We start from the raw sequence: 13,023 nt of genomic DNA, 5'->3' as shown, positions 1-13,023 counted from the left end.
ACTTAGTGCTTATGTATGCAAAGGATCCAGGTTCAGTTCTAAGCACAATATTGGATGGTTCACAACGATCAGTAACCCCAGTTAAGGGGGACTCTTCTGCACTTTGTGGGTACCTGTATACACATGGTACACATACACATAGAATAATTAAACAAATATTGTTAAAATAATATTTGATGAATAATATAGTTGAACTGGAAATTAGAAAATATTCATTTACTAAAGAACCTTGATTTTATTAACTATATCATTTTGAGTCTACTGGCAATGGGGGATTACCAAATTATGCTTAATTAAAAGGGGGATTGTTTTTTAAAAACAAGGGCTCTAATTATTAATCTGTAGTATATATTGAAAGAAGAAGCAATAAGAAGGAAGACTAGTCAAGAGCCTACTATTTCACATATCTAAAGCCTTGGGTGGCTTCCCAGTGCCCCTTGAATTATATACTTGACCTGCAGGGTTTTGTGTGGACATGATATACTTTGATGTTCTACTCTGCTTCTGTCTCTTAAGAAGCTCTAGCCAATTTTCCTATTCCTCTTCCAAAACACATTAAAAAAAATAAACTTGCATGCTAACTAGCCTCTTCCCTAAATGCTTTTCCCTCTGCCTAAAATTGTCCTCATCCTACCCATAAAAGATTTATTCATTCATTTGTGGGTTGTGGTTATTTTAAGATTTAGGGAGTAGCTAGTAAGGAACAAACTGTTAATTTATATTAAATTAGTTTAAAGTTATAAATTAGTACAATAATTAGAGTGATAAAAGGTTGTTATGAGAGGATACTAAGACAGCTATATTTTAATAGCCAGTTAGGGCATTAGTGCACAGGGAAGAGTCTTGGAAATGTCATTTATCCTGAACTTTAGGGTGAATAGGAGTTTATCTGACAGGTACAGAAGAGAAAAGAAATGAGCAACGAATTTAAAGTTAAGAGAATAATAAAACAGGGGCACTGAACTGTAAAGTGGGGCCTGTATTAGGGCAAGCACTTTGGTATTCCTGGACTGTAGTCTGAAACTGTACACAGAGTAAGTGGCTAGATTGTGGGAAACCTGTGTTCTGTAGTGAGTAGTGTGCACTTTATGGGGTAGTACTTTTGAACAGTATCATTGTAGAAAAGCTATGTACAATTCCTAAAGAGCAGATAAACAGGATTGTATTCTAGTTGAAATAAAAAGGTTCTCCTCCATGTCCTGCAAACATTCCTCTCTTTTGAAAATCATTGCTAGCCGGGCGGTGGTGGCGCACGCCTTTAATCCCAGCACTTGGGAGGCAGAGGCCAGCCTGGTCTACAGAGCGAGTTCCAGGACAGCCAGAGCTACACAGAGAAACCCTGTCTCGAAAAACCAAAAAAAAAAAAAAAAAAAAAAGAAAAAGAAAAAGAAAATCATTGCTAGAGCAGGGATAACCACTGAAGGGTGTTACGCCTTAGAATAACGTGATCAGATTTGCTTTTGAAACTACTCATATTTATGTAAAACTTGTTGGGGGCAAATACCAGTAAAGAAACTGTTTTAAGAATTTGGATAAAAGAAAATAGGTGTGTGCTGTGATAGAGTAATTGATAGAAGACTAATCCAATTCTGAAAACAACAAATATACATATATATTCAATATAGCCCCTTCCACAATATACATATATTCAATCATTGGCTAACAGGCAGCTTAACACTGCGTGCTCACTTTATTCCAGGTATTTGCTATGTACCTTTTCCCCATTGTGGCACATTATTTTGAATTGCAAGCTGAGGAAGCAGAGAAGCTCTGGAGAAGTGCAATTCTACTGAACATAATATCCAGGAGACTTTGGCCAAGGGTTCTACTGTGTTTTTGCAGGGAAGGTTTTTCAGAGGACAACTAAAGGTGAAGAAGACAAAAGATACTGGTAGGCTGAACAGAAAGGCCTGAACTTGCTAGTGAAAAACTTCTTTAAAATCTCACCATTTGCCAGGCAGTGGTGGCACACGCCTTTAGTCCCAGCACTTGGGAGGCAGAGGCAGGCGGATTTCTGAGTTCGAGGACAGCCTGGTCTACAGAGTGAGTTCCAGGACAGCCAGAGCTACACAGAGAAACCCTGTCTCGAAAAAAACAAAAACAAACTAACAACAACAACAAAAAACCCCCCCAAAAACCCCCAAAAAACAAAAAACAAAACAACAACAACAAGAAGAAAAAAGCCCCTCATCATTCCTGGAATCAATGGAAGGCCACACCTCTGAAGCACAGAATTGAGGTTTAGTAGAATGAAGTGGTTTGTGTTTCTTGGTTTACCTAATACTTCTGACCAAGATTTAAGAAGAAAATAGTTATTAATTACTAAGATAATAGCCACTGAAAGTGGCTTTAGATAGATTTAGCAGTCCTCAACTTTGTCTGCCTAGAGTGGTTCTGTTTCAAACTTCCTGGGTGATTATAATTTGCAGTGATGGCTGAGAGCCTCTATATAGAAAGCATTTTGAGATGTTTATTCATAGTAGGAAGGAGAGGAAACTACCCCTTAAGGCAGTGGCTGTCAACCTTGAGTGAGCATCTGACTCTTGTTAAAACAGTATTGAGCTCTACCACTACAGTGCTGATTTAGCAGGTGTGGGCAGAGCCTTAGAAGCTGAATTATAAGAATCTGCTGAGCTCAGAATAAATTGAAATTAATTTCCAAATAATTGTAAGTAAGGAGAAAGAATGTTCTAGGAAGCATATGTGTATTTATGTGAATATATGTTAATATAAATACACTTGCTCTGCAGGTGTCATAGACAGTTAACTAAGAGGACAAAGATTTTGCATTTTATTTTGTTGTAAAAACTTCTTAGAAACTATTGAAGCCACTCATTCCTTAAAATTTTCTGCCTCCTCCTCTACAGAAAATGAGAATTGAAGTGCTTGGTTCTTTTCCTTTTTATTGATTCCATTGTGATTCAGAAGCCCAGTCCAAGATCAAAGAAATGTTAAAAAGCATTCTGATGTCACAGGAACTGGGAGATGTGTGAGTTCTTAAGAACAGTTTTTAAACCAGAGTATGAAATGGTAAAATAAATTTAGGACAATCAGAACAGAACAAATTGATATCTGAAACTGTTTCTGTCTTAGCAGAATGCTAAGATTTGTGAACTCGTAAGTTCATTTCCTTTCTTTGAATCAAGAATAAAATTACCTAACTTTTCAGAGTAAATACTTTAAATAAAATGTATGATCATAGTTTATCTGTGTTAAGACTTGGAGAAAATAATTGACAATAAAATTTGGGTTCAAATAGCAAGACTGGTGTGTTGTATTTCTTTCTTTATCATAGTTAAAACCAAGCAGATAGTAGAGAAGTTTTTTCATGGATAGTGGTCTTTATAAATTTCAATAGGGGGGAATTACTTGCTTCTGAAACATTGTAAACAGTTAATGCTACTGTAATGCTTAAATGCTTATTCAGGTAGTAGACAGTTGAAAACCATTACAGATAGTTTATTTGCTCAGTGATCCAAATTTTTCTCTTATAAAAGAGAAATTTACTCCCTTAGTTTCTACTTTTGAAGCAAGTAAAAGTTACTTTTGTGTTTTAAAATACAAGTCACTTAACCTTTCTGTGCTACTCTTTAATTATTTAAGTAGAGACAGTATAGATTACTACTGAAAGGGAGGGATGACTTAGGTTACTGTTCATGGAGTTTTGTATTACTTAGTATTTTAGGAAGAGTTTTTGTCTTTATTGATTTCATGATTTCTGTCTATAATTTTATCTTTCTTAATTCTGCCCTTTGATTTCTGAATGTACAAAGAGTAAGCTTGATTATTGTAATAAAGGGAGAGTACTATTTAGTCCTGTAAAGAGTGTATAAACTTTCAGTACTAAGGAAGTGCTTGGATATTCATTCTCTAGATGTTTCATTAACGAACAGAAAGCTATAATGTCCTTGACCCCAGTCCCAGGGGTTGGATTACTGAGCATTGCACAAGTCAGGTACAAGCCTACCTGTTTCTGCTTTGTTAAAATATTTGATGTGATGCATGTTGATTGTTGTCCTTGGAGTACTAGTTGTCACAGAGGATAATCTTATGTCTCTTCATATGCAGGATTATCCATTTTCCCTCTAATGATTAGTGTTGTCTAATGTTAAAGACATTTTCCCCTATGTAAAATTAACACAACACCATTCTGCAAACTTTATTTTGGTTCTTTTCTCTTTTACATCTACAGCACATTTTGGAGCAGGTTTTGAATGTGATATAAGGAATAAATCAAGTCCTACACCCTTGCTCCTCTTAAAGAATATTTGTTTGACTCAGCACCAATGCCTGAAAAGACCACACCCCATGCTCTACTGGTCTCCCTTTGTTAACAATATGTATCCTATTATTTTCTTAGTAAGAATTAAATGTTAGTCATTATTAACTGTGATTTCTTAAAAAGAATTCAAGAAGCATAAGAAATTTATTACTGACTACTTATTGACATACTTTACCAAACTAATACAATTTGTGATGAAAGTTAGAAAATATCATTTGTAGGGCTGGAGAGATGGCTCGGCAGCTAAGAGCACTGACTGCTCTTCCAGAGGTCCTGAGTTCAATTTCCAAAAACCACATGGTGACTCACAACTATCTGTAATGGGATCTGATGCCTTCTTCTGGTATGTCTGAAGACAGCTACAGTGTACTCACATACATAAAATAAATGAATACATCTTTAAAAGAAGAAAAGAAAAGATAAAAATATAATTAAGTGTATTGTAACATGGCAGATAATGGAGAAAAAAGCGAAAATACATCCTTGCAACTATATGTTTTTCTGCTTTATTTTGTTGTCAATGTCTTACTGTATGAAATAAAGTTTATCATTGATATTTATAGGAGAACACAGTATATACAGAGCTTTATACCAGCTATGATTTCAGGTCAGCTTATTCACTGGGGCCTTGGACTTCATCTCCCATAAATATGAGGAAACTACTAAGCCCCACTCCCCAAAGAAGAAACGTTTTGCTATCAGTTATTCTTCAAGAATAACCTGCTGAATAGTTTTTTAAATTTATAGTTCTCATTCACTTATGCAAATAATCATTCAGTATGCTTCTGAAACTATAGCAGAAAAATACTTTTTACTGTTATATAAAGTTGCCCCTTTGGGATAAAATATGCTGTTTTTTGGGGGGGGTTATTATTATTTTTCTTTTTATTAGGTACTTGATTTATTTACATTTCAGATGTTTCCCCCATTCCACATCTCCCCCCAGAAACTCCCTATCCCATCTCCCCTCCTCCTGCTTCTATGAGGGTGTGGCCCCACCATACACCTACTCCCAACTCCCTGCCCTTGAATTCCCCCACACTGGGGCATCCAACCTTCACAGGACTAAGGACCTCCTCCCCCACTGATGCTGGACAAGGCCATCCTCCACTATATATACAGCTGGAGCCATGGGTCCCTCCATGTGTGTTCTCAGGCTGGCAGATTAGATCCTGGGAGCTCGGGTTGGTTGGTATTATCACTCTCCCCCTAAGGAGGCAAGCCACATCCACTCCAGTCTTCTCTCTAACTCCTCTGTTGGGAACCTCATGATCAGTTCAATGGTGAGCTGCCATCATCTGCCTCTGTATATGTCAGACTCTAACAGAGCCTCTCAGGAGACAGGTATATCAGGTTCTTGTCAGCATGTACTTCCTGGCATCCACAACAGAGTCTGCATTTGGTGACTACACATGGGATAGATCCCCAGGTGGGGCAGTCTCCGGATGGCTCCTCCTTCAGTCTCTGCTCCACACCTTGTCTCCATAATTTGCTCCCATGTGTATTTTGTTACCCTTTCTAAGAAGGACTGAAGCACCCACACTTTGGTCTTCCTTCTTCTAGAGCTTCATGTGGTTTGTGAGTTGTATCCTGGGTATTGCAAGCTTTTAGGCTAATATCCACTTATCAGTGAATGCATATCATATGTGTTCTTTTGTGACTGGATTACCTCACTCAGGATTATATTTTTTATTTCCATCCATTTACCTAAGAATTTCATGAATTCATTGTTTTTAACAGCTGTAGTGTAAATATACCATATTTTCTGTATCCATCTCTCTGTTGAAGGACATCTGGGTTCTTTCCAGCTTCTGGCTATTATAAATAAGGGGCTATGAACATAATGAGCATGCGTCCTTGTAAAATGTAGGAGCATCTTTTGGGTATATATGCTCAGGAGTGGTGTAGCTGGGTCCTCAGGTAATACTATGTCCAATTTTCTGAGGAACCACCAGACTGCTTACCAGAGTGGTCGCACCAACAACAGAGAAGTGTTCCTCTTTCTCCACATCCTCACCAGCATCTGTTATCACCTGAGTTTTTAATCTTAGCAATTCTGATTGGTGTGAGGTGGAATCTCAGGGTTGTTTTGATTTGAAAATACGCTGTTTTATTATTGTACCTGTGGAAATGTCTATATATGTTTGCACTAGAAATATATTTTATCAACTATATTTAAGTATTTGATTCCAATACTGAATAAAAATTGTGTGGTCTTACTTAAAATCTTTAACAAAACCAACTCAATTTTCAGAGAATTTTTGAAGCTTAATTTTATGATCCTCTTTTATTTCTTCAATATTTGCCTTTTTGAATACTGGATAAAATTAAAACTTCCAAACCAATTTCTGATACAGAGGAGTGTCAGTGAATCAGCTGAAGCCTGAAAGCCTAGCTAGTTATGAAGTCCTGTATATACTATGTTTTCCCCTATATATGTTTATGATAAAGTTTATGCTGTAAGTTACATACAGTAAGACATTCACAGCAATAATTACTAAAACAGAACAACATATAAAGTTACTGGAATGCCTTCTCTCTCTTATCTTTTATTTGTGTGGGTGTTTTATTTTGTTCTTGGAGCTTCCAGAGCAGGTTCACACCCAGATAGGATTGGTTCAGACTCGGTTAGCTAATTTACATACTTGCCTTTCCTGATCTCCAGTTTTCTTTCTAAACAGCAGCTTCCCTTAACATCTTTTTTACTTGATTTCTACATTCCTCCTACGTTCAAATCTCATTCCACACTATTGTCTTCATTAATTAAAAACATTAACAGTAAGAAAGTACTTAGACGTGTTCATTATTTTGTTTTCTTTCTGTCTCTTGGCTAAATAGATACCAGTGGAAGGACAGGATCCACAGACAGATTCCACCAAAGGGCGATGCCTGAGGAGAACTGTCAGTGTTCCTTCAGAGGGTCAGTTCCCGGAGTACCCACAAGAGGGCACCGCTAAACTAGGTAAGCTAAAGAAAGGAAAGACATCCCTACACTTCACTGGATGACTTAAGCTTTGTCACTGCAACAGTAAAACAAAGTATTGTATGCTTCTCCTTAAACCATTGTGTTCAAATCAATAGCCCATTAATTGAGTTCATCAATCAGAGTTATAGCCAAACAGCAGCAGTTATTATATGCTAATAAAATTTATCTGTGTGCTACCCAGTAAGATTGCTGTTTGGTGTAGGCAAATTGGATGGCATATTTCTGCACTATTGCTCAGCTCTGTTTTCAGAGCATTGGTAGTATTGTTTCAGGCACTGTGTGAGTAGCTGAGACACACCCTTCTTGTAGCTGCTGATATTATCGCGGATGTCAGAGTAGGCTAACTTAACTTTGCATGGTCTGTATAAATTATTTTCAGACCCATTGTTTGAGTAGATGACAGAGAAAATGTTAGCCTTTTCATTTCACTTCGAGGATAGCTTAGTTATAGAATACTTGTCTAGTATTTGATCCTACTGTTCCCCAATCAACACCCTCCAAAAAACAACTTGCCCTTTCCTCATTTTATATCCTATATATCATTTTATGTTTTGTTATTGTTTTGCAATATTTAAATAATTAAACTGGAATGTTAAAGGAATGCACAATTTAAAGTAATCAAGCAATTTGAAAAATAGGACCTGCTTTGGGGTTTTTATATTACATTATTATGTATTTAGTGAACCATAAACATTTGCTCATGGGTACATGGTAGGCAAATAAAATCATTTGTTCTTTCTTTGGTGGTGGTCAGTGTCTATAATTTTATGGTTTGTCTTGTGTTTTCTAACATAACCTTTTTTGTTAACCTAAATGTATTATGTATTTTGGAATTTACATGCTTTTTATGTCTATTTATTATATTGTCTTATAAAAATTTTCTGCCTGTTAAAAATACTAGGCTAGCAAATATTTTCTCCCAAGTTTACTATTTGGAGAAACCATATTTTAGTCATCATGTTTACTTTGAGCCACTTTAGCATGTGTTGAAGCCACCTTAGGTCCTCATAATATTGAAAACTTGTTGGACTGTAAATGTTTATAGCTTGTTTATTTCACATGCACTGATATTCCATATATACAAACTGGCCAAGAGCCACCGTCTTTCATTTCCTCTTTTTTTTATTGTTTCTGCTAAATTGAAAATTGCTTAGGTTTTAAGGAAATATAATCATCATCTGAAGAGTTATTATAGAGTTCAAGAAGGGACAGCTAATGATGATGTAGGTAGGAACTGTTAAGTGTCTGTGGTGTTCAAGGCACTATTTCTAAAGACAAATTAAGATGGCGGCTAGCAAAGGTACCTGGTTGTGAGCCATTTTCCGGCTTTTATTCTGAACAGGTCTGGCAGTTGTCCTGGCTGATGAGACTTAGTGATAATTTTCAGAGTGGTTTTTCAAAAATTATCACTAAAATTGACCCTCATTAATATGAGAGTGGCAAAGCTTATCTCTGAAGAGATTCTTCTCTTTCATGTCATTTAAATCTTGAATTAAATAGCCTGTTTTATTTTTCTTTCCTGGTGAGTTTTATTTAGGCAAGTTACCTTCTGTTGAATGTTGCTTTGAATACTTATGTTTGTAACATTTGGTTCTATTTTAAGAAGAAAAAAAAGAATATAGTAGGACTTTAGTAATTTTTTTTAACTTAACAAGGTAGAACAAATACTTGTAGAAACAAAACTGTAAGTAGTTAAGATTAATTATTGTTACTGGTATTTATATATGCTGGCAAATAGTCATTGAAAAAATTAATATGCTTAGTAGAACATCACAAGGCAATAATTATCTGAGCTAGGAAAAAGAAATCTAATGTGGTGTGCAGAACTTTTACACAGAATATTGTAAAAAGGATTTAAATAAATGAAAGTCTAGGAGATACAGTTGTGCTAAATGTTCGGGAGCTTGTGTGGCATGCATGAAAGATTGGACTTAATTCAGACTGGGGAGAGAGATGCAGACACACAGACACACACACACACACACACACACACAGAGAGAGAGAGAGAGAGAGAGAGAGAGAGAGAGAATAGTACTTTTGTATATTAGAAAACAGTATTATTTCATTTCTCAGGATCAAAATTAAAGAATGATATTTCTATATTCCTTTTCCAAGTTATCATATATATTCTTAATTTCACCTAGAAATGACATAGACCAAGAATAGCTGGGAAATCTGGGAATGGTGGTACATACTTTAGTGTCAACACTCTGTAGGTAGAGGCAGATGGATCTATGTGAGTTTGAGGGCAGCATTGTCTTCATAGCAAGCTTCAGGCCAGCCAGGATTGCATAAGAAACACAGTCTCAAAATAAATAAATAAACGACAACAAAACAGAACAAGAATACTTAACGTCTCGATATCAAGATCTGTTTAAATCTAATTGAATAGGATTAAGAATTCTGAAATCATTGTGCTTTTATGTAAGATGTATATTATAACAAAGGGAGCCTAGTGAAATTATGAGGGGTCACTCTTTTCAGCCATTGGTGTCAGGTCAGTCAGATAGTATTCCTGAAGAGCAACGGCACGTGTGTCTTCACTTTTTCCCTAAATCATTGACAGAACCAGTTCCAAATGTACTATAGGTCTAAAAGAGAGAAGTAACATGATAGGCTTGTGGAATGGTATTGTGCTGATCTTGGATGGAGCGCATTGTCTTTAGCAGAAGATAAATAACACTTTAGGGAAATAACTGATTGATTCAATTGATAAAGATTATAACCTCCAAGTATCAAAACACCATTAAGAAAGTGAAAGTGTGGAGCAGGACAGTGTGTTTCTAAAGACCTAAGACAGGAAAGGGTTGACCTGATACGTGTTCATGTTTCCTAGTGAAACATGAATGAGAGGATTGGCAGAATATTTACTGAAGAATTCACTGACCAATACACCTAATGATGCCTGCTGTCCCATCCATTTAAACGAAGCTTCAAGTTGCAAAACTAGTGTGTAGTGTCAGATGTCAGGGTAGTGTGATTAGTTTCAGGGAAGAGGTAGGAATTAGGGAGCAATATGACAAGCTCCTGGGTGCTTTCAGTGTCCTTTTTGTTGACTCAGGCAGTGGTCACACAGCTCATGTCTACTTTGGGATAATTTGTTAATCTCGACATATTCATTTGAGCTGTATGAGTGTTAACTTACTGAAAAAGGGGACATGGCGGGGGGGCAAAGATCATGTTGTCAAATGCATGAACTAAATAAGCAGACAAGAGAGGATAGATAATTAAGAACTACCATCACCTTTGTTACATGCTACTAAGGGGAAGCTACGACAAGGACTATCAACAAAATCGTCATGGGATTTAACAACATTAAGGTTTTTAGTGAATTTAGTCTAAAATAACAGTTTTGATGGTATATAGTAGCAGAAGCCATACTGAAATGGCTTGAGAAGATAGTATATTCAAAGATGAAATTGAACATCAAGGGGAGACAATTCACTTTAGATATTACCTGTCAAAGGGATGGCAGGTTGATAGATACTCCATAAATATTGAGTGACTGAATGAGTAAGGAAGATTAATGAGGAATAAAGATGAGGAAAGATAAAGGACAGGTATGTCTGTTAATCAGTCATGGTGACACTATTACTGTAATATTAATGATAGTGCCATTTTGTCTTTCTTAGAACTTAAAGCAGTTTGTGGGCTGGTCCCCATGCCTCTGGTTCTCAATTTGATAATCCACCAGGAAGTGCAAATATTAGGATTTACATTAATTTTGAAAAGATGCTATTTCAAGTTGTTTTCTGTGTATGTTTTGTTACAATTTAATAATGGCCAAAATTTCATTAATCTTCAGAGTTAGGAAAAAAGGTCTATTAGGTGGGTATAATTTTAAAAAATCTATTTTGTCTAGTATCTCTGAAAGGTAAACTTTCACTTCGTGTTTTTAATAAGGGCATTCTATTGAGAATCCCCCAATCAATCACCGAATGTAATTAACAGCATAAATAAGATGGAGGAGGAAAAGTGTGTCTTTAAAAATTCTGTTGCCTGTTTGGAATATGGGGGAGGTTGCTTGTTTGTTTGTTTTAGAAGATCATTTCCATAACACTACTAGGTATTTAAGTTTTAGAATCCATTGTAGGTTCTAGGGGTTAGAATTGGAAAAAATATGTATATAAACCATAATTTTGTGAGCTTGCTTTCTAATAAGGAATCATAGACAATGAGACCAAGTAAAAGGTGGTGTCATATTGCCTGATTTTGACAAGGACAAAGCAGAAAACAAAGCTGGGAGGAGGACTAGGGAAGCCAAGGTGTCTGGAAGAATCATTCTAGCTTCCTAAGAAAGACCTAATTAGTGTTTGTAATCACCTGACTGATGTTAGTTTGGATGCCACACTTATAGAAATTTAGGAGTAGGGAATCCAATTAGGAGAGCAGCTGAGTGAACAGCAGATAATCCCAGGAGACTAGAGGGGAATGAACAAGGAGAAGACTAGGGTGGCGCCAGGCTCACCTCATGGTCAGCCAGACCTTGAGGTTTGGGATCGCTTGAGGCATTGATTCTTATTCTTCACAATGCCTTAATAGCAAAGGTCCAGGAATGGGGAGCCAGAGACAAGTCAGGATGCCATTACAGTCTTCTGGACTGAGTATTTACTTTCCCTCAGTATTAGTCTCATGTTCAGCAGATTTTAACATTGATTTTGTTTCATCAAATACTTTAAAAAATGATTTATTTATTTATTCATATGGGTGTGTTGTCTGCATATACATTTGCACACCAGAAGAGGGTATCAGGTTTCATGGAACTACAGTTATTAGACAGTTATGAACTGTCATATGGGTGCTGAGCATTGAACTCAGGACCTCTGGAAGAGCAGCCAGTGCTCTTCACCTCTGCGCCATCTCTCCAGCCCCAGCAAATTCTTTTCTTGTGGAAATGCAATGTTTTCTGAAATGCTCATTTCAAGATTTAGAAAATCTAGTAAAATTACTCTTCCCTTAACAATTTCCAGGTTTTAGTTTATAAATTAAAAGATTATATTTGAGGCCAGAGAGATGGCTTAGTAATTAAGAGCACTGACTGCTCTTACAGAAGACCCACATTTGATTCCCAACACTCACAAGGCAGATCACAACTCCAGTTACAAGGGATATGGGACCTGTTTTGACTTCCATGTGTATCATTCACATGATATACAGTCATACATGCAGGCAAAACATATACACTAAATATAATTTTTTAATTTAAAAAGTTTATGTTTTTAAATTAAATGTTTATGTTCAGAGTTTTCAGAAATGAACTGGATTCTTCAGATGACAGTATTCCTTGTCTACAAACAGTAATGGGAGTTGATTGGTCACAGGAACATAAGAGCTGGAATTTAGTAAGTGTTCATGGTTAGTGTCACTGTAACCTGTGAAGCCAACCTTTTAAAAGAAATATTTCTATCATGCAGAACTCGAACTAGAGAAAGGTAAAGGCTTAACAATGGACAGTTTTATAAGCTTTCCATTCTTGCTACTGCCATATAGTACTTCCTTGATTTATTAAATGTAGATCACAAGCAACTGGCATTCCTGTTGTGTGCACTTACTCCCTAAAGCTTGTCAGTTGTGATGGAACACTGACATTCTGCAAGCCAGCATAATAGCAGAGTACTTTTACCAACTGTCCTATCAGGTGTGCCAGGTGACAAGAAGAAGTCTTCCTAATTTTCTCTCTTATCCTCTCTATCCTGGCACAGTAGATTGTTTCTGTGAAGGTGACTAAGGGCACCTTTCATTAAATTGTTATACA

The 13,023-nt window shown here is 36.4% G+C and overlaps 1 protein-coding gene and 1 long non-coding RNA gene across 5 annotated transcripts in view; one reads left to right on the top strand and one right to left on the bottom strand.

The window, feature by feature from the left end:
• Positions 1-13,023, top strand: part of Rasal2 (RAS protein activator like 2) — a 247,682-nt gene that overhangs the window by 109,750 nt on the left and 124,909 nt on the right. For all 4 annotated transcript variants that reach the window (XM_034513119.3, XM_076941420.1, XM_034513118.3 and 1 more), the window contains exon 3: positions 7,121-7,244. In XM_034513119.3, the coding sequence (XP_034369010.1) occupies positions 7,121-7,244 (124 nt within the window). The remainder of the gene's footprint in view (positions 1-7,120; positions 7,245-13,023) is intronic.
• Positions 1-13,023, bottom strand: part of LOC143443704 (uncharacterized) — a 102,687-nt gene that overhangs the window by 29,686 nt on the left and 59,978 nt on the right. The gene's annotated exons all lie outside the window — the stretch shown is intronic.

This window comes from Arvicanthis niloticus, chromosome 10 (assembly GCF_011762505.2).
Source record: "Arvicanthis niloticus isolate mArvNil1 chromosome 10, mArvNil1.pat.X, whole genome shotgun sequence".
Lineage (NCBI taxonomy): Eukaryota > Metazoa > Chordata > Mammalia > Rodentia > Muridae > Arvicanthis > Arvicanthis niloticus.
The sequence above is the reverse complement of the archived record's forward strand: the minus strand, read 5'-3'. Positions and strand labels throughout refer to the sequence as shown.